The 23361-nt window shown below is 39.1% G+C and overlaps 1 protein-coding gene across 1 annotated transcript; it reads right to left on the bottom strand.

Annotated features, from left to right (window-relative positions):
* Positions 1-979: 979 nt before the first annotated feature.
* On the bottom strand, positions 980-22990 carry bcas1 (brain enriched myelin associated protein 1). Its single transcript, XM_084722052.1, has 15 exons — positions 22921-22990; positions 21598-22088; positions 16289-20043; positions 15213-15228; positions 13021-13200; positions 11993-12049; positions 10421-10456; positions 9902-10117; positions 9705-9785; positions 8207-8269; positions 7452-7496; positions 6859-6897; positions 5773-5892; positions 3688-3906; positions 980-2202 (listed from the first exon to the last, which is right to left on the bottom strand). The coding sequence occupies exons 1-15, from the start codon at positions 22988-22990 to the stop codon at positions 2122-2124; spliced, it is 5469 nt and encodes a 1822-aa protein (XP_084578178.1). The 3' UTR covers positions 980-2121.
* Positions 22991-23361: the final 371 nt, after the last annotated feature.

Raw genomic sequence — 23361 nt, 5'->3', positions numbered from 1 at the left:
AAACAGACGGAAGCTTACAAAAAGAGAGACGTGACAACATGCACTGTCAGTTAACTGGTAAGAAACGGTGAAACGGGTGGTCAATAAACAACCTTCTCTCATTTTTTTGTGCACAGAGCTAGGCAACAGCATGACAGGTTGTAAACTGAGTCTCAAAATCTTCACAAACAAAAAAAAAACAACTGTGAAGGAAGCAGAGAAGAGTGATAGAAACGGAGCGCAGGTGATGCGCCGTCAGCCACCTCAGCGCACTGCAGAGCGTGCAGGACTGGTTACGACCTGCAGTGGCCCACTGTCAGCAGCAGATTTGATATAAGTACTGACAGTTTGAAAATCTGATGTTTTCACATCGCAGATGATGAAGAAAGGCATTAAAACATAAGTCTTTCAGATCAAACGTCCTGAGTCGCATATTTTTGTAGTCGCTGCAACATCCAGATATTCTTGATCACATTCCTCAACACCAAAGGTGGAACCTAGTCATTGTCTTGAAATTCAAAAGTAAGTCTCAAGTCTTTGGACTTGAAGTCCAAAGTCAAGTCCCAAGTCAAGCCAGGCAAGCCCCAAATCAAGTGCCAATTCAAGACTGACAGGTCCCAAGTCAAGTACCAACACCCAAACAAGTCATAACGTGCGCTTCATGAAATGTCATGTAATTTTAACAATGGAACATTGTCTTGACGTTAAACCCTCCAACAAACCTGGAAGTAATTTTCAACCTGAATGTTTTTCATACTGCAGTTATTTTTTTGTTGACCACCACATAGTTTTTGTACACAAGTGAAATTATGTTTAGAATCACTTTTTCCAACTGAAGCTCAGTTTTGTAATGTTACTTCTTCATGTTTCTCTCCTGTATTTTGATCGGATGTTTGTCAGATTGGCTCAAACAAAGTAGATCTGGTGAATTTAGCATCGACTTGCTGTGAATGAAAAGTGTTCATGTTAGCTGATTCAGAAAATGAATGGGAAATAAATTGAGTCGTGGCACACTTTATTAAATAAGACTTTATAATCTCTGGGCTTGCAGGAAGGTATCAAGTCAAAAGGCTCAAGTCTGAGTGAATCAAATTTGTCCAAGTCATCTGACTGGAGTCCACACCTCAACTCCACACCACTGTAATTTACACTAATGAAGAACAGAGGAATGGTCAACATATTTATTGTCTTCAGGATAGCTGACATTACATACACGCATACAAACATGCAGGCAAACAAAAGTATTAATTGCACACGTGCCAAACACAAATGACACCACAAGATTTCCATTAAATTACACAACACAAAGTGCTGCAACCAATTAAAAGCCAACTGACTGTGATTTATGACGACTGCAAAACGCACCACAAGGACACATTTGCACTACGACACCATTTTGCTACCTCAGATGCATTTGTTAACACGAAGACGTACAATCAGCTCCCTACAGAACAGAAAAGATTGTGATTTCCCCATATGTCCCAATACATGACTGTTAGTATATGTATGTATGTGCTTTAGTCTACATATAGCTTACATAAAGTTAAAAAATCTGTAAGTGCATTTTGTTATATAAACATGCTCATCTTGTCAGCTCTGTTAATTTTAATGTAATATACATTTAAGTGTTTTTTTTCCTCAATATCATTTCATATTAACCTCTGCATTGCCACAGCTGCATGATTCCTCTGGTATGAAGCTGAACTGTAAAAATAAAACCTATATGACAGTGTGTTTTTAAGTGTTTTTGACAAATTAATTTAAAAGCAAAGCATGGTCCTGTCTATTGCATGAGCCCAGTATGTCAGAGAGAAGTCACATTAAATGTCTGTAGAAAAGTTTTCACACTCACATTGCTATACTTGTCAGGACATTTATATGTCCAAAAATATATATATATCTCAACAACCTCACCTTTGACCATTGCTAATCACCGCTAACTCAGCCCGCTTTCATCTTTCTCGCAACTGCTAACTTGCTTTTATCCTTCGGGTTACTTTCCTTTCATATTGCAACTTCTAAACAGTAACAAAAACAAAAACTGTAGTTAAAGTGGGGATTGAAAGGGAGATAAGAGAAAGAGATAAAGATTGAGTAAGAGGAAGGAAGAGAGACAGAGTCTGTACAGTGTTGGTTTTGGTTTCATTTGGCCTTCTCAGCCGCCGGAGCGACGGTGACTGGCTCTGTCTGGACGCCGGCATCTGTGGAGTTACGTTTCTGACCCTGAAATTTAAAAGGAAAAGAAAAAAAAAAAAGACGTAAATGTTTGTACATTACTGTACTAATCTTTTCTTCAAAGAGACACTACACACTTAAAACGGCTACAAGGAACTAAAAGTGGTAGCGCTTCCTCCTCTGTAACCACAAAATATAACGTCAAAAATAACATTATCTACATAAAAAATCTCCTGCTTCCTTTTAACTACTCACTGTAACATTGTCTGGGAAAATGTAAAGAGAAGCTCAGTTCATCTGATTTCCAGGGAATCTGTGTTTATTTAGGCATCATTAAGTTCTCCTTGAAGTAGATTTAAACATGTTTTTTGAGCTGCAAACTAAAAGATATGACTGTACTGTGATGAAGCACATTTAAACTAGTGTCAGTATTGACATTTTTATCAATTAAATTATGATATATAATAAAAATCTGCATTTCATGGGTTAAAAATGGCTCATCACGCCACCATTTACTCATTTAAATTATCCTGAACCTGGCAAGGCCAGTGCTGACATACACTTATCCAGATAAGGGAAAACGTGTGCTAATGCGAGGTGTAAACACTTCATGGTTGTGGAATGTGATCAGATCTGCCAGACCACATCTGGAGGCTCGCATTGTGTTCGGATCTTAGGTAGGTGTAAATGCAATCCGTGCAACAATCTGGATATTGTGTCCAGATACAGATCCCATTCTACTGTTTGGGACTCATTTACGTCATGAAATTCATATAAAATAAGAATGTTAACGCCACGTTATCAGAGGTGGGCGGCTTTTTACTTTTGTCCCCTGGCCACTGTCAATCAAACAGAAAAGATGACTCCTGGGTGTATCCATCAGTGTATATCACTCAGGACAGACATAACAAGACAAAACAAGCAGGAGAGGGAGGCTTGACTATTAGAAATGTCTTTCAGAGGGCTACTCTTTACTTCTGAGTACATTACAGAGCCTGTACTTTTTCACTTTTACACACCTACACCTACTTCTACTTGAGTACTGAATGTTTGTACTTTTGCCTCCTCTGCCCTCCTCCCCTCTCAGCCCCTTACAGCAATTTTTAAATTATGCAGTGGGTCAGGTTACACTTTAAAGAGCCATGTCATCCATTAATCAAATGCAAATAAATATCTAATGGATTACTCATGAATTCAGATTTTATTCAAGTTTCCTAGTTCTTTGTTTATTTCCAGTGGTCACTCCTAATTGTCTGTATCACTTCATTAAACTGCATGACTTGGATTGTATATGCATCCCCTGACTCCAGTCTAACTTTTAAATTGTAAGTTATTAAAACCAAACTGTGCAAAACATTTCACAGGATGTGTAAAATGATGGGCAACTGTTCGATGAAAAAGGGCCCACACCTTTAGTTGCTTAATGAGCTGCTGCTGCCATCTAGTGGAGATGAAGCTGCAACATGTTGTAATATCCAGAGCATTCAAAATCAAAGTCTGGCCAAACAGTGGAGGGAGTAATGTTCTCCTTACCAGAAACTTTAAGATCAGCTGGACAGAGTTCCTCTTCTCAAGTTTCTTGGGAACACTGGCTGCATCATCTGCAGCTTGGGAGGCTGCTGCAGCTGGTTTGCTATCTACAGCTGCTTCTGATGCCTTGGCTGCTGCTTTTGGCTCCTCCTTGGCTTTGGCCGCCTGACCTGCCTCCGCCGCTGCGGCTGGGGCAGGGCTCGCCTTCTTGGGGTCAGCAGCCTTCAAGTGTTGTGGTGCATAATGAAAGAGTGAATTATTCCAGTGAAGAGAAGCTGGGAATCCAGTGTCATACACAATATCTTATGTGCTCTACTCATTAAGTGCAGATGGACTTTGAGATGACATCAGATGTAAAATTTGAAGTGACATTAAAGGAGCAATATGTAAGACCCTTAAGTTTAAAAATGAATACTCCATACTAAAACTGTATTTGAGTATTAGTTTAAGTAATGTAATGTTCTGAATGAGTCTCATTCAGCTTCCTGCTCGATGGCCGTCTATTTTTGCTGAATGAAAAACTTGAAATTCTCTTCCTTTAACCTGCTAATTCAATTTCAGTAAAAGTGCATCAGATAGGTTTCTCATTGTATTGTGTGTCTATTTATTTATGAGTTATTTCTGTGCAGGTGAATTGTCACTTACAGTGGAAACAAGGCAAATCTAATGCAATAAAATCATATTTTGTGTTTCTAAACTCACTTAACTAAACCAGCTATCATTTAGTCAGTCAGGCTAACATTAAACTAAAATAATGCATTGAGGTTACAATAAAAAATGCTTTTCCTGAAACCATATGATTGGTTGTTATGGAGCAGTTTTTCACTTTTGGGTAAACCTGCACTATTTTACAAAACTGAGTTGGAAAACTGCAAACTTTTAAGTTGACTTTTCTTAAATTTAAGTTGCATTACAGCAAACTGTCATTTTAAGAATTTCAGTTATTACGTATATCTGACTTTTTAACTCAATTTGGAAAAACCTAATTCAAGTCAAGTCATTTTTTTAAAGTTAATCCAACAGTTTTTTCAGTGCCATCCAAATAGCTAGTTGGAGACACAGACGGTATGTTAAATAGGTTGATTCCCTATGTAAGACATGATTTATGGTTGAGGCGAGTTCTTTTCCAACGCCCCCTCCTCCCCAGACTTGAAGCTCGTGCACACTGCTTGCAGGCTGCAGCAACAATGAATCTATACAAGTGCAAGCAAAATTACAATTGCACGATGATAAGCAACAATGAGTCCAGCACTCGTCAGCTGTTTATAACTGCCAGTTGTCTTTCAATGTAAATCTGAGTTCATTATCCCCAAAACAAAAGCCCGTTGCTCTGAAAACACTCTGGAGTTGGAGTTCGGTGACTTCCTGCCTTACAGCCTGCCAGACTCCAATAACAAATAGCTCAATTTAACTGTTACAAACATCCGCTCCTCCTAAAACTCCTCATAAACAGATACTTAATCATTCGGAGCATTAATTTTAAGTCTAACAAATGTGAAATGGGCAAACAAAAACACACATTCTGGACCTGAATGGAAACTTCCAAGAAGGACGCTGCGGCTGGAGAAGCCGGTTTTTCTACTTCAACATGTTTCCTCATTTTCTGATGGCATCATGGTCATTTTATGATTAAGTACAGTAAATACGTTACATATTTCTCCTTTAAGATGCACTGGTTGTTAGGATCCAGTGTGCCGTAGTGACTGCAACGTTGTGAGGGATGATTATAGAAGCATTGATGTGTGTTGTTATGATTTTCAAATATAATAAATAAGAAATGGATAAAAAACATTTCTGACAAAAAAGCTGTTTTAAAGCAAGGTTTAATTCCAGATGCAACTGATGAAATCACTCTGGTTAATAATGCATCTATTCTCGAGAGGTTTCTCTGTATTTACCACGCCAGCTGTTCTCCTGAGGAGCCGAACTCCACTTGTGGAGGCTGCCTGGACTTTTGTTGTCATGTGGTCTAACAGTACCTCAAATTCACATTAATCTGTTACTTTCTGTTTAGTAATTCCACTACAATTCATATTCACTGTCAGATATTTCAAAGATCCATAAAGGCTTAAGTGAATAGGTCCTTACTTTAGGCTTGAAGAGAGACATGAAGCCTGATTTTGCTGTTTTCTTTTCTTCCTGAACTGGCGGTGGTGGTTCCGGCTTTGGAGCAGCCTCCAAGGTGCTGGCTTTTGAGGGATCCGCCTTCTTTTTTCAAAAAAAAAAAAAAACAGAGAAGAAAATACATATCATGAGCTATTTACAAATTAAATGCATGACCGTCATTGGAGCTGACAGGATGTGGGCAGGAGCTGCCACCTGCAATGTGAAAGAAGAAGTGAAAGGGGGGGGAAAAATCCAGGATCAGATCAGAAAAGGAGGCAGACAAATCTGGTAAGAGCCAGTCCCTGTAAGAATAAAGGAGCCCAAATCATCATGTACAAAGTGAAGACTGTCATTGTCTGTAAAAAAAAAAAAAAAAAAAAAAGACAGAAAGAAAAAAAGAAAGAAAGAAAATAGGAAAGGGAGTGTGTCCTTGAATAGTTTAAGACTTTAATATGCTTAGTGGCTGTCTTGCCAAGAGATGAGAAGATTGATACCTTTTTCTTACACATTAAATATGATGCAGGACATGGTTGGCTTAGCTTAGAGATGGGGTGAGAACACACTGGGAGAAGGGGCAGAAATTACTGCCACCTGGGTGTCATTTTTCTATCACTGCCAATTGGACCTGCAGCCGATAAATACCTGTGATTACCCACAGTGCCATTTGTCCCAGGAATGATTGCCAATCGTTCCCCTTCCCACTGAAGACAAAAGCCAGAAGGCATTAGTGAGTATTTTGTCCCCTGTAAAAGTAGCTTAATGGTTTAACATGCTATGTGTTGTTTGTTCAGTCCATACAAAGTCAAAGTGGAAAGTAGAAACAAGAATTTGTGTTTTTATGGGATATAATGTGTTTATTCATTCGCTTTAGAGGTGCTGATTGACAGCTTTTATTACCCCTGATTCCAGTCGTTTTGCTAGGCTAAGCTAAGCTAAGCTAAGCTAAGCTAAGCTAAGCTAAGCTAACCAGCTGCTCCCTGAGGTACTGTATGAATTTCTAATTTTCTGTCATCTCTGCAAGAAAGCGAATAAGCGTATTTCCCAACATGTCGGACTCCTTTATGTTACCTCATCTTCTACCACCGGCTGTGGTACCTCTTCCACCGTCTGCAGGGAAGGAAAAATTATTTTTTTCTCAATCAATTCAAACTTTGATTGAAATGTAATAAATCATGGGCCGACTCGTCTGTCATGATGTAAATTTACAACAAACAGAAACTGGTGATAAAATGTGGATTAATTAATCAAAAGATGAAAAAATGATTAGTTTGTTTTTTGTTTTTTTTTGCACAGTAAATGCCTAATTTCATGTGTGTTAACTGAAATGAATGAAAGATTATGTTTGGCTCAGCATATTAATCGTTACATCTGGTACAACATCATGTCAGAGGCGCCTGTAGAGCGAAGAAAATTAAGAATTAATATTCCCAAGCACCTGCTGATTTTCCTGCTCTTCTACAACTGGCTGTGTCACCTCCTCTGCTGTCTCAGGAGGTTCAACTTTATTTTCACTCTGAGCAGATGTAAATGAATCAGAACAAGTAAAATCAACCTTGGCAATTTAGAAACATGGAGATGTGATATAATCAGAGGATCAGAAGATTATTCCACTCCCTGAAAGAGACAAAAATCCCAAGACGGAGACTTCTCCTTTAATTTACCTCGACTTCTACAACTGGTTCAGCTGGCACCTCCTCTGGTGTCTCCTGCAGAGCAAAATTACTTTTAAGATGGACACGTGAAAACTGAATTTACTGCATATAGCATATCTGTTATGAACTTCTTTAAAGAGATAGTTCACTCAGAACTCACCTTCATGCCAATTGAAGGTTTAGCTTTTTCACAGTTTCACAGAAAAACAGAATCTCCCAAACAAATTAGGTGATTGGCAACCAGTTTTCAAAACTGAAAAAATAACCAAAAAACAACAACAACAACATAAAAGGCCTCTATACTGCTCATCTGGAGTAATCCAAGTCTCCAAAAGCCCACACACACGAACGTGGCTCCAAGCTTAAGATCTACAGTGAAGATTTAGGCTAAAAACATGGTGTAAATGATGCCTTTCAAAACAACTTGACATCTTGGGGCTTTAGGAGAAGCATGTTTTGGGTTTTTTTCTTGGTTTATTCCGTTCGAAAACTGGTCACTATTCACTTAAATTGTTTGAGAGATTCAGCAACGCTGTTTTCCTGTGAAACTCCAGTAGTGTTTTGTCTGAACTTTCAATCTGCATTAAGGTGAGTAGATAATGACTTTTGGGTGAACTATCCCTTTAAATGAAAGCAAGACCCACTGTACTAGTGAGAGGTTTGCTCAAAGACTATTGAAACTCACACACACATTAATATAACCGTGAATGTGAGCTGAGAAGCTGCAGCTGAGAAGGTTGAGCATGCTTTCTGCAGTAGTTTACCTGTACTTCTACAACTGGTTGTACTTCTACTTCTACTGGTGGCTGTGGTGCCTCCTTGATTGTCTGCAGGACAGTGAGGGAATTTTTAGTTGTGAGTTAAAACCAGAGGAAGAGTTTAAACTATGAAATATGTTAGCATGTTAATTGCTAAAGTTAAAAGAATAGCTTGTGCTTTCTTGTCGAGAGTTAGATGAGAAGATCAATACTACTCTCATGTCTGTGGGCTAAGACTGTAGCACAGGTCAGGAGGTGATTAGCTTAGCTTAGCATCAAGTGGAGGGGATGCAGCTAGCCTGGCTCTCTCTGAAGTTCACAAATAATTGTTGTCCTCTATAGAGGTGTTGGTACTGTAGGAACAGAGTTGTTTTCCCCTGTTTCTTTAGCCTTTATGCTAAGCTAAGCTAACTGTCTCCTGGCCTAGCATCATAGCTGACAGACATGAGTGTGGTATTGATCTTCTCATCTGACTCTGGGCAGGTAAGCAGAGTTAAATGAGAAAATCAATGCCATTCTCATGTCTGTGAGCTAAATATGGAGCAATAGCAGGAGGGGATTAGATTAGCTTAGCATAAAGACTGGGAGCAAGACGAAACAGCTAGCACAACGTACTCAAAGGTCACAAATAATTGTTCTCAGCCAGGCAAGACAAATAAACTGTGTTTATTAGTGAGCTTTACAGGCATATATCTGTATTTTGAGTTGTTTTCCCCTTTTTCCAGTCTTTATGCTAAGCTAAGCTAATTATCTCCTGGCTCTAGCTTCATAGCCGACATGAGAGTGTTACTGATCATCTCATTTGACTCTGGGCAAGTTAGCAGACTTATATGAGAAAATCAATACCTCTGTCATGTTTGTGAGTGAAATATGGAGTAAAGGTCAGGAGGTGATTAGCTTAGCTTAGCATAAAGACTGGAAGCAGAGGGAAACAGTTAGCGTGGCTCTCTTCAAAGCTCACAAAATAATTATTGTACTCAACAAGACAAATTTCAGATTCAATAATTTATGTTTATTAGTGAACTGTAAAGCTGCTGTTTGGTAGGCATATTTGTCTATTTTGAGAGGAGCCAATCTAGCTTTTTTTGCCCTGTTTCCAGTCTTTATGCTAAGATAAGTGGATTGCTGTCTGACCTTTGCTCCATGCTTAGATCACAGACATAAGAGTGGTATTGATCTACCCATGTGACTCAATGCAAGTAAGCAAAAAAAAAAAAGTGTATTTCCCAAATGTATTAAGACTGTAATGTGTCATCATGGAAATATGGACAGTGGTAGAAACAGTAGAGCTAATATGAGGATTATTTGACCAAAGTCACACTACTGAGGAGTCACTTTTTCATGTTTGGGAGTTTCGAAACAATTTAAATACTACTTCATATGATTGCAGCCGGTTCCAGTTTGATAACAGCAAATTGTTTGGTTTCTTCCACCTCCAGGTAAATGAGCTTATTAGTAACAGGATGAGCGATGGTCAGTTTGAGAATATGATAATCTACTGTACCACTGCTGCAGTCTTGGCCGGGGCTTTGGCTCCACTTGCTGAAGCGCCCTTGCCTTTGGGTGCCTTGAAACCTAGCAGTACCTCAAATTCACATACAGTATGTTTCACACTATGTTATAATCTGGGACACACCGTGGAACCATCCCTTAAAATAATAATTATCTCATCTTTCAATCTCCAATTTGCGGTTCATTTACCTTTGGACGGAAGAATTTGCTCAAAGCGTCTTTGGCTGATTTTCCTTTCGAGGACTCGGGCTCCTTTGCAGCAGCTTTTGGTTCTTCTTTTGCCGGGGCTTTTAAAGGTTTGGCAGCTGGTTCTGCTTTGATATCCAGTTTCGGTGGCTCTGGAGGAGGTGGTGGTGGGACCGACATTGCTTTGGGCGCCGCAGGTGGCTCAGATACTTGTGCAACCTGTTCAAGAGAGCATGTATTAAAATAATGGTTTGCTACGGAAAAATATAGGAAACTGTCCTTTAACATCAAATATATTTCAAGACACACAATGGCAGTTTTAGGTGAGGTATGATAAGAGGAATGTAAAGCAGTGATCAAGTTTTTCATCCAACATAAACTATAAAAATTCAATTATTATGGAAAATGCAACATTAGCAAATAAAATGGCCTTTCTGGAGGTTAACTGAACACAACTGTATCAAATAAATATATCCTTTTTTAATGAAGTGCAAATTAAAAGTTTTTTGGCAATGTGCTCACAGTAGTAGCTGCTGCTGGTTGACTCTCCTTCTGGGACTATTTGGCAACAGAAAAAGGAAGCAGTTAAAGAGATGAAGTTAAACTGAAGCAAAAACAAATATCTGTAAAAAAAAAAAAAAAAAAAAGCCCGAGTGCATGTCCTAAAAATAATTGGAGAACCTATGTGTAAAAAATTATTTATATTAGGGATAATTTAATTCAAGCACAAACTGAAATAGAGTTAGACAGATATATTGGCCTATCACAGCTGTATTGATAGATGCATTGATTGATATGTGCCTATATGAAAAGGTTTAAAGGTTAAGTGTGAAACATTTAGGAGGCTCTTTGGTCAGAAATTTAATATAATATTCATAAGTATGTTTTCATTAGTTTATAATCACCTGAAAATAAGAAATGTTGTATTTTTGTTACCTTAGAATAAGCCATTAATATCTACATAGACCGTGGGTCTTGCAAGCATGGTGCACCGCCATGATTCTACAGTAGCCCAGAGCGGACAAACTAAAGGCTTTAAGTTCAGCCTTTCACGTTTTTTGGGGCCACTGTTGTTGTTGTTGATACTGAACTACTGCAACTAAATCCTACACAGTGGTCCTTTAACAAAACATGTCTGTTTTTATTTGTTAGCTTTAAGGGCAGCATTTTATGTAAATTTAATCTTTTTTCTTAATTCTGGTTTAAGATATACATAGATTTTGCGCTATTTGTGTTGTTTTACTTATAATTATTAAAAATACTGGTAAGTTTACTGTTTCAATGACCTGATATCATTTTGGACAGTAAAGTTTATTGTTAAACTGTAAAATATCCTGCGTCTATTATCTTTGTCACAACCACATTTATTTTGCCAAAAAATGTCTGCAGAATTTCTTTACACCCTAATATTACAGAAATGTATGTGATGGGGGAAAAACATCATCTCAGTCCTTACGGTGAGGCCTCCTTGAAATAAAAAAAAATTAAATAACGAGACAGTATCTGGAAGCAATAGCATATTATCTCAAAGTAATGAGTCTATCTCAACATGAAAAGTTTCAGAGTATCATTTAGATCAGCCATTCCCAGACTTATGAATGCCAAGACCCAGTTTGAAATCTGAAAATCTTCTGCATCCCACACAAATTTTTAAGCTCAACTCTGATCAACACATGAGACTAATCGCACCAACGACCAGATATATGTTCTGCTATTAATGTAACGGGTAAAATACGGTGTAACACCTGTTAAAAAAGGACAAATAATGGCTTTGATTTATTAGTTCTGATTACTTTTTTTTTAATTAGTCAGATAAAATTAATTAAAATTTAAACTTAAAAAGTTTTTTTCATGACTTCTCAAGGCCAAGCAGCAAGTTTTTCATCACATTAACAGAACACCCTTGTGTTCAATATACAATCCATATATATTAACAACTAGTTAAATAATCAACTGAGTTTTCTAACCCAGCTTTGTAAATTAAAATAAGCATGATATAAAAATGGATGTTAATAGCAAATCAAATAAAATAGTTCTAAATAAGTCAGTTAACCATCTGTGATGTTTTAAATGTGATGTAATGTTTCTCTTCACCTGATCTTTTGTGGCATCAGGAGCAGCTGTTTCCTTTTTGGTTGTCTTGGGAGTCACCTGTGCAACAAAGGAAACAAAATCTTCAGTAACCCGATGATGAAGTTGAACAAAAGAACGAAATGCCTACATATCCTTCAAATGTTAAATATGCACACTGCAACATTTCATACAGTTGGCAATGAATCTGCAGAGTAAAACTTTCAGAATCAGCGCATGTAGCTGATGTAACAGGAACAGAAAAATAATTATTTAAATAAAACAGACGCCTTTCATGAATGCAGACATAGGCCTTTATGATAAGCTAACCGAGGCACAGAGTGCACACTGAGGTCCCTGACAGAGCACATACAGTACATGCGCTGTCATTGTGACAGCCATTGTGCTCCGGAGATGGCGTAGGCCTGCCCTCGCTCTATCTTCACAAATCTCGACTTCCAACTGCACAGGCCTCCCTTGTGAGCTCACACTATGGGTTGAACAATAGGCCACCACATTCCCGCATGTTCAAAGACTTGATTAGCATGGGGCTAGGGCAATGGTAACTCTTTAAAACGGCATGACTCCGAAAGACAGCACGATGAAGAGGAAATACAATAGCTGCTTGTTGTAGGTTTTCCGTCAGGCTCCGTCATAATGGCAGATTTAGGTTATGGATACGGTCACTGTCCTAAAAACTCCCTTTTATTCATACCTCAACATAGAATAAGAGGAATCAAAGATGCAATAATCAAATTTAAACACAACATCTTGAATCTATCATTGGATTTATTATCAATGATTTCCATTTTATCAGGCAAATTACCAGTGGCAAAAATTAAAACACACATTAACTTCATTTTTGTTGCTAAAGCAGCTGTTTGCCTTCAGTATTAGTTTGAAATAACAAGGGTGGATTTGTTTTTTGTGCTTCTGATTGCAGCAGTTATTCTTTTTTTTTTTTCCTCAAGCAGTCTAATTTTACAAGAGGAGCAATTAGAAATATCAATTGCATTTAAAGTACACTTAATTTCCCAAATTCTGCCACTTACTAGTGTTTTGAAGAAGTTCATAACTGGATTCTCTTCTGGGTTACTGTCCTCTTGGTTTTCCACTGGTTCGCTCTCTCCGTCGTCAGTTTCAGGAGCTTTTTCCTCCTCTGGACCTGCGTCTAGAGTCACACTTCCTGGCTCCGTTAATGATTCTGACTCTGGCTGTAGGTTAACTGTCTCCTATACACCATCACAAAGAATTAGCCTTTGAGGATTATGTTAGAGCAGCAGAGCTGATATGCAAGCACTGAGTGTCTTAATCGCAGCATTGAGATGGGAGCACAATTCCAACCATGCCTCTGCCTACTCGGGGCATTGTCAACAATCAGCCTTTTATTAATGTGTGTGTCCCACCCCTCACTCATTGATATTCAACAATGTGTGAGAGTTATGCTCTGAGAAATGTCAGGAAACTCAAATACCTTGCTGTGTCCTGAGGGCGAGTGTCTTTTAACTGACCAACCCTGATTTTAAGATGATTTTAGTGAATCTGTTCACTTCAGTTTCCCTTCAGTGTGGCCTGATTAAAATGCCATATTCCTTTAAAGGGTCAGTTCACCCCCAAATCAAAAATACATATTTTCTCTCTGGCCTGTAATGTTGTTTATTCACCTAGATTGTTTTGGTGTAAATTGCAGGGTTTTGGAGATATCATCACAGAGATGTCTGCCCTCTATCAAATATAATGGAAGTAGATGGCACTCAAACTGCCAAAAAAATACATCTGAAAAACTCAACAGTAATGTCTCTTTCTAGAAATCATGACCCGATAAAGAGAAATTCACAGACCTTACTTAAAATAGTTATATTTTTATTATTTATTATTTATTATTTAATCACTCGTTTGCTATACATACTGTTTTGTGTATGGTTTTTGTTTTTGTGAGTGTATTAAAGGGAACTTGAACATCTCATTTAACAATGTTGTGTTGTGAAATGATCAATAAATTTCATTAACCTTGTAAAAAATTAAAAGTAGACATTTAAAAAACTGTTGGCGTAAACTAAGGCCCCACCTCTCACTAGACAGATGGCCAATCATATCTCAGGTTAATGGACTGGCGCTTGGGGCAGCCAGTCATATTTCAGGTGCAGCCAGTTCCCCCTCAGCTTCTATAAATGCCCCTGATTGAGAGCAGGTTCATGAAGGAGCTATTTTCTTTGTACAAAACCATATCACTGTGCAGAAGGAAGGAAGCGTGCATCAACTCATGGAGGAGAGCCATGTGCTTGTAATAGCGCCAGATGTAAACATTAATGGCGTCCTCTTTGGCCGAGCTGTATTCTTAGCACCACTGAGCTAGCTAATGCAGTGAAGGAGTTGCCGGGTCTAGTTTGGTAATCTCACATAGCCAGACTTCTCTCAGCAGCACTCAGGGCTGGAAAAAGGTCTGGCTCCACATACTATGATTCTGCTATAGGGGAAATTCTGTTCTTGTATTTATTTAAACCAGGAGTCTGCAATCTTTACAATAAAAAAAAAAGTGAAAATTTGTCCGCAACTATTAAATTCTCTCTTATGAAGATTTTTTTTGGCATCCATATCTAACTTATGGAGACTCAAGACAACACGCCACAATCACAATTTAGAGAAAAAGGCACCAGGCCATAGACATAGGCTATGACACACACTTTAGTTGATGGAATATTAACTTTTTTTTAATCTGGTGTATATGCTACATCTTTTTCCAGTTTGCAAATGTAAGAATCACTTTACACTGTAAAAAAAAAAATAGTGAGATGACTCAAAATTTCCAATCAATGTACTGCAAAAGATTTTTTGAATTTTGAGGCCAACTCAAACTCTTATGTTTTGAAATAAACTTAAAAGAGTTTTGCTGACCTATAATCTTTAGTTGAGATAATTTAATATTCTTCTTTACTTGATACTTTGAGTTTTAGAAACTAAAAATTCACTTTAACTTGAATGAACTCAAATTCACTCTGGACTTTTTAAAATATAATATTTTGGGTTTCTACAACTCAAAGATGTAAGTATCATAGGAAGAAATGTAAATTATCTCAACAAAAGATTGGTGGTTGGTAAAACTTCTTAAAAACTTAAGAGTCGGAGTTGGGCTCAAAACTCAAAAATCTATTGCAGTACACTGGCTTGAAATTTTGAGTTGCCTCAACTTTTTCATAGACCTACAACAATGAAACATAAAAAAACAGTTAAGAAAACCAGTCACAATCGCAGCGATGGATCTGCAAAATAGTGTTGAAGGGAACTTGTTTTGGTGGAACATTTGCACATGAGGAGGTGAGCTCTGGCACGATGCTACCTTGTTTATGTTCATATCATTAGCGACCCAGGTGCTAATTTGCCATTTTCAGCATGTAGGTTGTTAGCTCAGCTGACTGAAACAAGGACTGAATCAAGTGTTGGGCTCATACCCGTAGCAAGAAAATAGTTCCTTCATAAAAGTACTGCAACAAGGTCTGTGAATTAGTAACTGAGTCACCGAGTGAGTAACTGGGTCATGATTTTTAGAAGGAGACGTTGCTGTTGAGTTTTTCAAGTGTTTTTTTTTTGTTTGTTTTTTGGCACTTTGAGCACCAGAAGCCAGGGGCCATCTATTTCCACCACATCTGATAGAAGACTACAGCTCCAAAACTTGACAACTCCCACCAAACACTTTAAATTAATTAAACTGGACTACAGGCCATTGAAAACATCTATTTTTGATTAGGAGGTGAAACGTCCCCTTAAACAAAGTCTCTACTAAACAAAGACCAAAAAGCATACAAATAAATTATGAATGAATAAGACATTTTAAAAGCACTTAAATTGAGTGTTTTAAGTTTTTTTATTTTATTGGAAAAAATGTCAGTACTTTAAAATGTGAGCTTTGTGGTGTCCATATATACAAACAGATGCACTTTGCTTTATTATAAAACATACAAATCATTTTGCAGTCCAGCTGAAATTAATACTGCAGACCAGGAAACATATCATACCCTAAAGGGGTAGAGAAGATAAAAATATGTGCACATCCCATTGTCCACTTGGATGGTCGCTGGATCAAAAAACATAAGTAATAAAGTTAAAACAAATAGATCCACACACCAAATAACTTCCGTAAAAAAAGGATTTTTATAACCTCTCATTTTTTATAGCCTTGTGCTCAAAATGTCATTGTCAATAAAAATCCTTTCTTATGGGAGTTATTTGGAGTTCAGATCTATTTGTTTCAACTATCCTAAAGAGGTAGACCAATATTCAGTACAAAAAAAGTGTTCCAACAAATATTCAATATTTTATTGCTGTACTTCCTTTGGAGCCACATGAATGGTAACAGTAATAGTGTTTCCCAGTGAAGACGTCTGTAAATCACCAAGCATATATGCTGATTCTTTAACAACTGATGCACAAGCTGACTGCAACCTAACAAGCAAAGCATCCATGTCTGTACATGGGACAGTGATATTGTTAATTTCTGCACTGTCTGTTGAATCTGATGAGTTCACACTTGATTCATTCCCTGCCTTTTCTTTAGTCTCTCCCACTGGTGCTACCTCCTCTGAAGGCACAAGGGTACATTCAGCCACAACATTTTCTGTGATGATTTCTTCTACAATGGTCTCAAGAACGGCCTCAACACAACGCTTTGCCACAGGCTTAGCTGAAGTGTCAACTTGAAAGTCTTTGGAGGTCTCGTCAATGGCAGCTAAAACAAATCCAGAATTATCCCTTTCATTTACTATCTCTTCGGTAACTTCATCCTCAGTTGTTTCACGGATTGCCACCGGCACTTTTGGCTGAGTAAAGCTTGAACTCTCATTCACAGGTTCCCCTGAAATAACAGGATTGGAATCAGTTGGTTTTTCCACAGCGACCACAGACGGAGCGGCTGTCTCTTTATTAGCATCTTGTAACAGTGCTTCAGCCGGGACAATGTTTTTCTCTACAGGTTCCTCTTGGACTGAAACACAAGGTGCAGACTCTTCTGTGGCGTCCATTGGTGGCACACCTGCTTGCTCATCTGCAGGTCCTTCAACTGCATTTTCAAGATTGGAATTAGTTGGTTCTTCCACAGCGGCCACAGCTGGAGCAGCTGTCTCTTTATCAGCACATGCCAACAACACTTCAGCTGGTACAACGTTCTCCTCAACGGGTTCCTCCTGGACTGAAATGCAAGGATCAGACTCTACTTTGGCGTCCATCCGTGGCACACCTGCTCGCTCATCTGCAGGTTCTTCAACTGCATTTTCAGGATTGGAATTAGTTGGTTCCTCCACAGTGACCACAGCTGGAGCAGCTGTCTCTTTATCAGCACATGCCAACAACACTTCAGCTGGGACAACGTTCTCCTCAATGGGTTCCTCCTGGACTGAAACACTAGGGTCAGACTCTGCTGTGATGTCCATTGGTGGCACACCTGCTTGCTCATCTGCAGGTTCTTCAACTGCATTTTCAGGATTGGAATTAGTTGGTTCTTCCACAGTGACCACAGCTGGAGCAGCTGTCTCTTTATCAGCACATGCCAACAACACTTCAGCTGGGACAACGTTCTCCTCAATGGGTTCCTCCTGGACTGAAACACTAGGGTCAGACTCTGCTGTGATGTCCATTGGTGGCACACCTGCTTGCTCATCTGCAGGTTCTTCAACTGCATTTTCAGGATTGGAATTAGTTGGTTCTTCCACAGTGACCACAGCTGGAGCAGCTGTCTCTTTATCAGCACATGCCAACAACACTTCAGCTGGTACAACGTTCTCCTCAACGGGTTCCTCCTGGACTGAAATGCAAGGATCAGACTCTACTTTGGCATCCATCAGTGGCACACCTGCTCGCTCATCCACAGGTTTTTCAACTATGGTCTCAGTAAGTTCAAGCTTTTCTGCAGTGGCTTCAACAACTGATTCTACTATGTTCTCCAACACCTCAGTGGTTGCGTGTCCTTCACAAGGGTTTGGATTTTCAAGACAACTTGCATGGTCCTCCACAGACTCCTCAGAAATGACAGGATTGGAGTCAGTTGGTTGTTCTTCCACAACAACCACTGATGGAGCAGCTGCATCTTCAGATGGGGCAATGTTCACCTGGACTGAAACACAAGGCTCAGACTCTTCTGTGGGATCCATCAGTGGCACATCTGCTTGCTCAGCTGCAGGTTCTTCAACTATATTTGCAAGAGTGGAATCAGTTGGCTCTCTCACAGCAACCACAGATGGAGTTGCAGTCTCCTTTTCAGTACCTTCCAACAGCACTTCAGCTGGGGGGACATTCTTATCTATCAGTTCTTCCTGGACTAAAACGCATGGCGCAGACTTTCCTGTGGCATTTGTGAGTAGTTCTTTAACTATGTCTTCAGTAACGTCGAGCCCCTCCAAAATGGCTTCAATAACCACGTCTGGTATGCTCTCCAACAGCTGAGCAATTGCAATTTTTTCACTAGGTATTTCTGAGATTGCAGGATCTTGTTCAGGTGTTTCAGAGCTTTCAGCATGTGCCAAAACATTTTCAGATACTTCAGTTTTTTCTTCCATGGGTTCTTTGGAACCTCTAACCTCAGTGGCATCTCCTCCGGTAGCTGATCCTTGGACAGTGGTGGCCTCCTCAACATTTTGTTGCACCACGTCAAGGTCATTTGATAAAGCATCGATAGCTTCTTCAATCATCTCCTCTGCAACTGTCTCACAACTTGGCTTCTCTGGAATGGTAAGGCCTGCCTCTCGTTCTCCCGAAAGCGGCATAAAAGTTGTAGCAGTGATGACCTCTTCCTCCAGGAGGATGATATTATGTACTACAGGCTCCTGAGGAGGGGTGGCACTAAGTTCTAGAGAGAGAGCATGAATTGCCGCTGCTGGTATCACCTCAACAACGTCCTTGACAATGGTGGGACTTGGTTCTGCTTCTTCAGCTGTTTCTGGTGCCACATCTGCTGTCACATCTTCACCAACCTCAGCATTCTTCTCATCTGTGATAATAATTTTAGAAATGGACTCAGATTTGACTCCATCATCAGGAGAATTTAAAGCATCTTTAAGAAGTTCTTTGGTAGTGTTAGGCTCATTGGAAGGAGCCTCTACAATGATAATTCCTTCATTTGTTCCTGGTGCATCCTCAACTATAACAGCATTATCAGCAATGACCTCTTCTTTGGCAGACTCCACCATAACTAGAATTTCTGTCGCGGCAGGGACAGAAAGTTCATCTACAGGCACATCTTGCTTTGCAGGTGTAGGATTTGTCTCCTCACAAACAACCTCAGAGATTGTTTCCATCACTGTGGTCACTGGCTCTTCGTCTAGGGAAGGAACGTCATTTGCCTCCCCGGCCTCAGGAGTGACAGCATTAGACTCAGGTTCAGCGGTTTCAATCAGCACTGCTGCATCAGACATGTCTCTGTTTCTTTCACCATTGTCCTCAGTAATTACTTCATCTGCACTTGGGTCCGTTGTGTTAACAGCAGCAAAGTCAGTAGTTTCACAATCAGCAGCAAAAACAGCCTCAACACAGTCTGCCACTACTTTGGGAAGGCTGGAAAAGATCTCCGATGGCCCCGTTTCCTCAACATTACTTTCCTCTGCAATTATTTCAGCTTCTACAATGAATTTGTTTGATTGAAATTGCGGTTCTGCAGGAATTTCTGCCTCGGTTTCATTCACAGTCTCTTCTGCAGGATTGCTTTTGGTGTGGGCAACTTCAAAATTTTCAGTAACTTTCACTCGCTCCGCTCTGAATACCATATTCTCATACGCACTCTTCTCCGTGGCAATCACCTCCTCTGTGATGATCCCAGCTGTCTGGTTGTCTGAAGGTTCCTCATTTGCAGTCTCTTCAACAGCCTCCTCAGCAATGACAACATCAGATTCATTCAGTGAATCTTCTTCCCCTGGGTCCTCCGCATTAGTGGCTGTATCGTCGTCAGCATCACTAGCTTGTGTTGAAATATCGGCTTTAGCTGTTTTGTCCATATGTGTTGATGTTACAGCTTTTTGATGTAGATATTCAGAGTCCTTCCTGTCCTCTGTGATGATCACGGCAGCAGCTTCGTCTCCACTTGAGCCCGACCCCTTTATCATGAAAATCAACATGCATGTTTAGATAAAATACAGATTTTTTTTTGGTTCACGGGACACATATGACAACCACGTGCTTGATCACACTGTTAGTGAGTTAGCAGAAAAACAAAAACACCTCTATACTGTAATGCCCTATAGTACAACAGTCCTTCAGTGAATACTTAATTAAATAGTTTGTGGTAATTACAGAGGTCGTAGTTTGTGGTGTTCTTGTACTGGATGCATTATATTGTAAGGTGTTTCCATTTATTTCTTGCATTTACTGCTCCATAAATATAAAGGAATTGAACAAATATTGTAAACACCTTTCAATATAATGTTGTCAAATACTACAAAAACAAAGCATTAAAACACAAAACTCAACATACACCTGAAGTCGTTGAACTAACAACAACTGAACATTTTCAGGTAAGGCTGTATTTATTGTGGGGGCTGCTGTGCTCCAGAGCTTTACATCGTACAGATGTTTGAAGTTTTTCTAGTCTCTCAATAATGTAATTGTTGCATAATTATAGAAATTATCCTCTCTCCTCTTTGCAATATGTTTTTGGAATGGTTTACGCACTGCTAAGGAAATTTAATCTAAATGTAAGTGATTTCAGGCAATTTGGCAGGCTGTTTTAGAGATTAGAGCAAAACACAAGAATCAGAATAAGGATAAGAATTTGCATGTTTCTATGTGTTCCTTACTGTCAACAAATCCCATGGAAAGACCAAAACCAACAGTGCAATAGCCCTCCTGTAAATGCTTTCTGACTTCCCTGTCTGAGGCAAAATCTTCAAAATTGCCATAAAGATGTTTTTTTTTTTTTTTAAAGGTTTAATCATTTTCTAAAAGACCTGGGCACTGTAGTTTTTTTTTATCAAATGCTACTCAAACAGGAATAAATACTGCTATGGTTGAGCACTATTTTCAGTCATGGATTAACACACATTATTTCCGGCTGCAGGATGGTGGCAATCAACACAGTCTCATAGCAGTTTGTGAAATAGTCACAAAGTTTATCTATTAGATTTGTGCACACGAAGACGACTTTTTCTTTTCTTTTTTTTATGACACTCAGCACACCTTTCAAACTAACTGATTATCCAACATCATTCTCATTCTGTTGTCAAGTTAGCAAAAATAAATATGCAACATCCTGTTGCGCTGTCTTGGGTAGCTTTAGGCACTAAATCTGCTTGGTTAGGTTTGATTAGTTAACAACTGTCTCCTTAAAATCTTCTGAATGTCCATTTCCTGTGTGAAAGTTCTGTGTTTGACCATGAGGACAAATCTATAGATTACCTTTGGTGACTGTTTCATGAACTGCTGTGATATTGGGCTAGTGCAACAGTTTCATGACTTTATGTTTTTAATAACTTTTAAAACAACAAAAGAGCTCTGTGGTACAAAGGAATATGATGTATCAGGCTTTTGTAAGCAACAGCTGTTAGTAGGATCATTGTTGGTGTTTCTCTTTTCATGGGGTTTGTTGACAATAATATAAATATAGTGTATCATCAGACTTAGTCTGTATGAATGAACATGAAAAGTGGACTCACCGGCTGTGGATCAGGGGCAGGGACACTTGCATCTGTTTGATCTTCATTTGAGGCCTCTTTTTCTTCAACGCTCTCTTTTTTTTCTTCAGCACTCTCCTTTTTTTCTTCAATACTCTCTTTTTCTTGAACACTCTCAACCACAGCTGGAGGTTCTGCTTTCTTTTTGAAAAGTTTGTCAAAAAGTTTCACTTTTTCTACTTTAACCTTCGTGGCCTCTTCCTTCTGGGTTTCAGTGATTTCAGAAATAACCGGAACTTCAGCAGAAATCCCTGGAACTTCAGCAGAAATCACTGGGACTTCAGTGGAAATCACTGGAACTTCAGCAGGAATCACCGGAACTTCAGCAGAAATCACCGGAACTTCAGGAGGAACAACCTGTGCGTCTGCAGGTGGACAGGTCGGTTCGATGACCACATAATCAGTTTCTGATGATTCTTTCGCGACTAAAGAGAGGGGGCCGCCATTTTGCTGGACTGCGGTCTCACCATCAACTGCAAAAAAAAGGAGAATCTATTATTAAAACATCAACAAAAGGATTTGTTTTTAAAAATATAAGATTGGAATCTGCTATCACCAAACTGAGTGACAGTTCTTTTAAAAGACTAGTGTGCAAGATTTAGTGGCATCTAGCGGTGAGACTGGAGATTGCAACCAACCGAATACCCTTTGCCTCACCCTTTGCTTCCAAGTGAGAGGGAGAAACTACGGTGGCCATGAAAGAACAAGACCCACTGTTTATATAAACAGCTCATTCTAAGGTTATGAAAAGTATTATACTCCATTTCTGACATATTCTGCCAATAAATCTGCCAAATCTTACACACTGGACCTGCAACACACAACCAACATAATTTCTTAATAGTGAAATGCATGCAGGCATGATATCATGAGCAGTTCTCCATGGAGTAAACATGGGCTAGTCAATGTGAGAAAGTGATATTATCTCCAGGGTCAACATTAGCTCTTAGACAAACTAAAGTGCCAGTGGGAATCTGACTGCATTTATTGTCAGTGCAGGGACACAAACCACACCGTGACAAGTTAAACAGTCACTACTCATCAATATCTGTGACTACGCCTATAGTTTGCATTGGAAGGCTCAAGACATTGTCCAGCTGGGAGTCACTGTGTTTACAGAGCATTTATAAGAGTCCAAAGGACTGATCCAACATAGACAGGCAAAGATCAGCTGATTTGAGCTGAGTCAGACAATAATGTACACCGTTTTCCCATAACACATGATTAAGTTTGAAGAAATAAAGAACGGTAAACACAATCCTGAGATTATCCAAATTTGGAGAAAAGACTTTGAATCTAACTCACCATTAATCTCCAGCCCGCAGGGCGTGATGGTCGCTGAGATGCCCCCCGCGGATCCATTTCGATGCTTCATGGAAAGTTTCCCATTCTGTAAAAGACAGTACATATATATATTTATATAATACTACTGGACTATGTTGGCTCCATTGTTCACAAGACATTATCTACAGTGGGTTACATGACTTTTCTATATTTGCACATCCTCTCTGCAGTGGTGGAAAGAGTACTGAAGTACAAGTACTGTTACATCGCTAAATATTACTCAGTTACAAGTTGAAGTACTGGTGTTAGAAATATACTTAAGTACAAAGTATTCATTATAAAAACTACTCAGAGTTTTAATTACTTTTAACCGTTGATGTCACCGTCACTTCTCCAAACTAGGGTTGCAAATTTTGTGCGTTTTCCTGAACCAATAGTTGAAAATGCTAACAATCGATTAAT

This window comes from Lutjanus erythropterus, chromosome 6, assembly GCF_056507025.1.
Source record: "Lutjanus erythropterus isolate fLutEry1 chromosome 6, fLutEry1.hap2, whole genome shotgun sequence".
In the NCBI taxonomy this organism is placed as follows: domain Eukaryota; kingdom Metazoa; phylum Chordata; class Actinopteri; order Lutjaniformes; family Lutjanidae; genus Lutjanus; species Lutjanus erythropterus.
Note: the sequence above shows the minus strand (reverse complement) of the source record. Positions and strands in the feature narration are given on the sequence as shown.

Excerpts from the sequence above, each read along its gene's own strand:
- bcas1 (XM_084722052.1), bottom strand. The coding sequence starts at position 22,990 with ATGAAGCATCGAAATGGATCCGCGGGGGGCATCTCAGCGACCATCACG. Across the intron at positions 22,089-22,920 it reads CTGCGGGCTGGAGATTAATG|TTGATGGTGAGACCGCAGTC; the intron begins GTGAGTTAGATT and ends TTTTTTTTGCAG. Across the intron at positions 20,044-21,597 it reads CTGCCCCTGATCCACAGCCG|GGGTCGGGCTCAAGTGGAGA; the intron begins GTGAGTCCACTT and ends TTCATGATAAAG.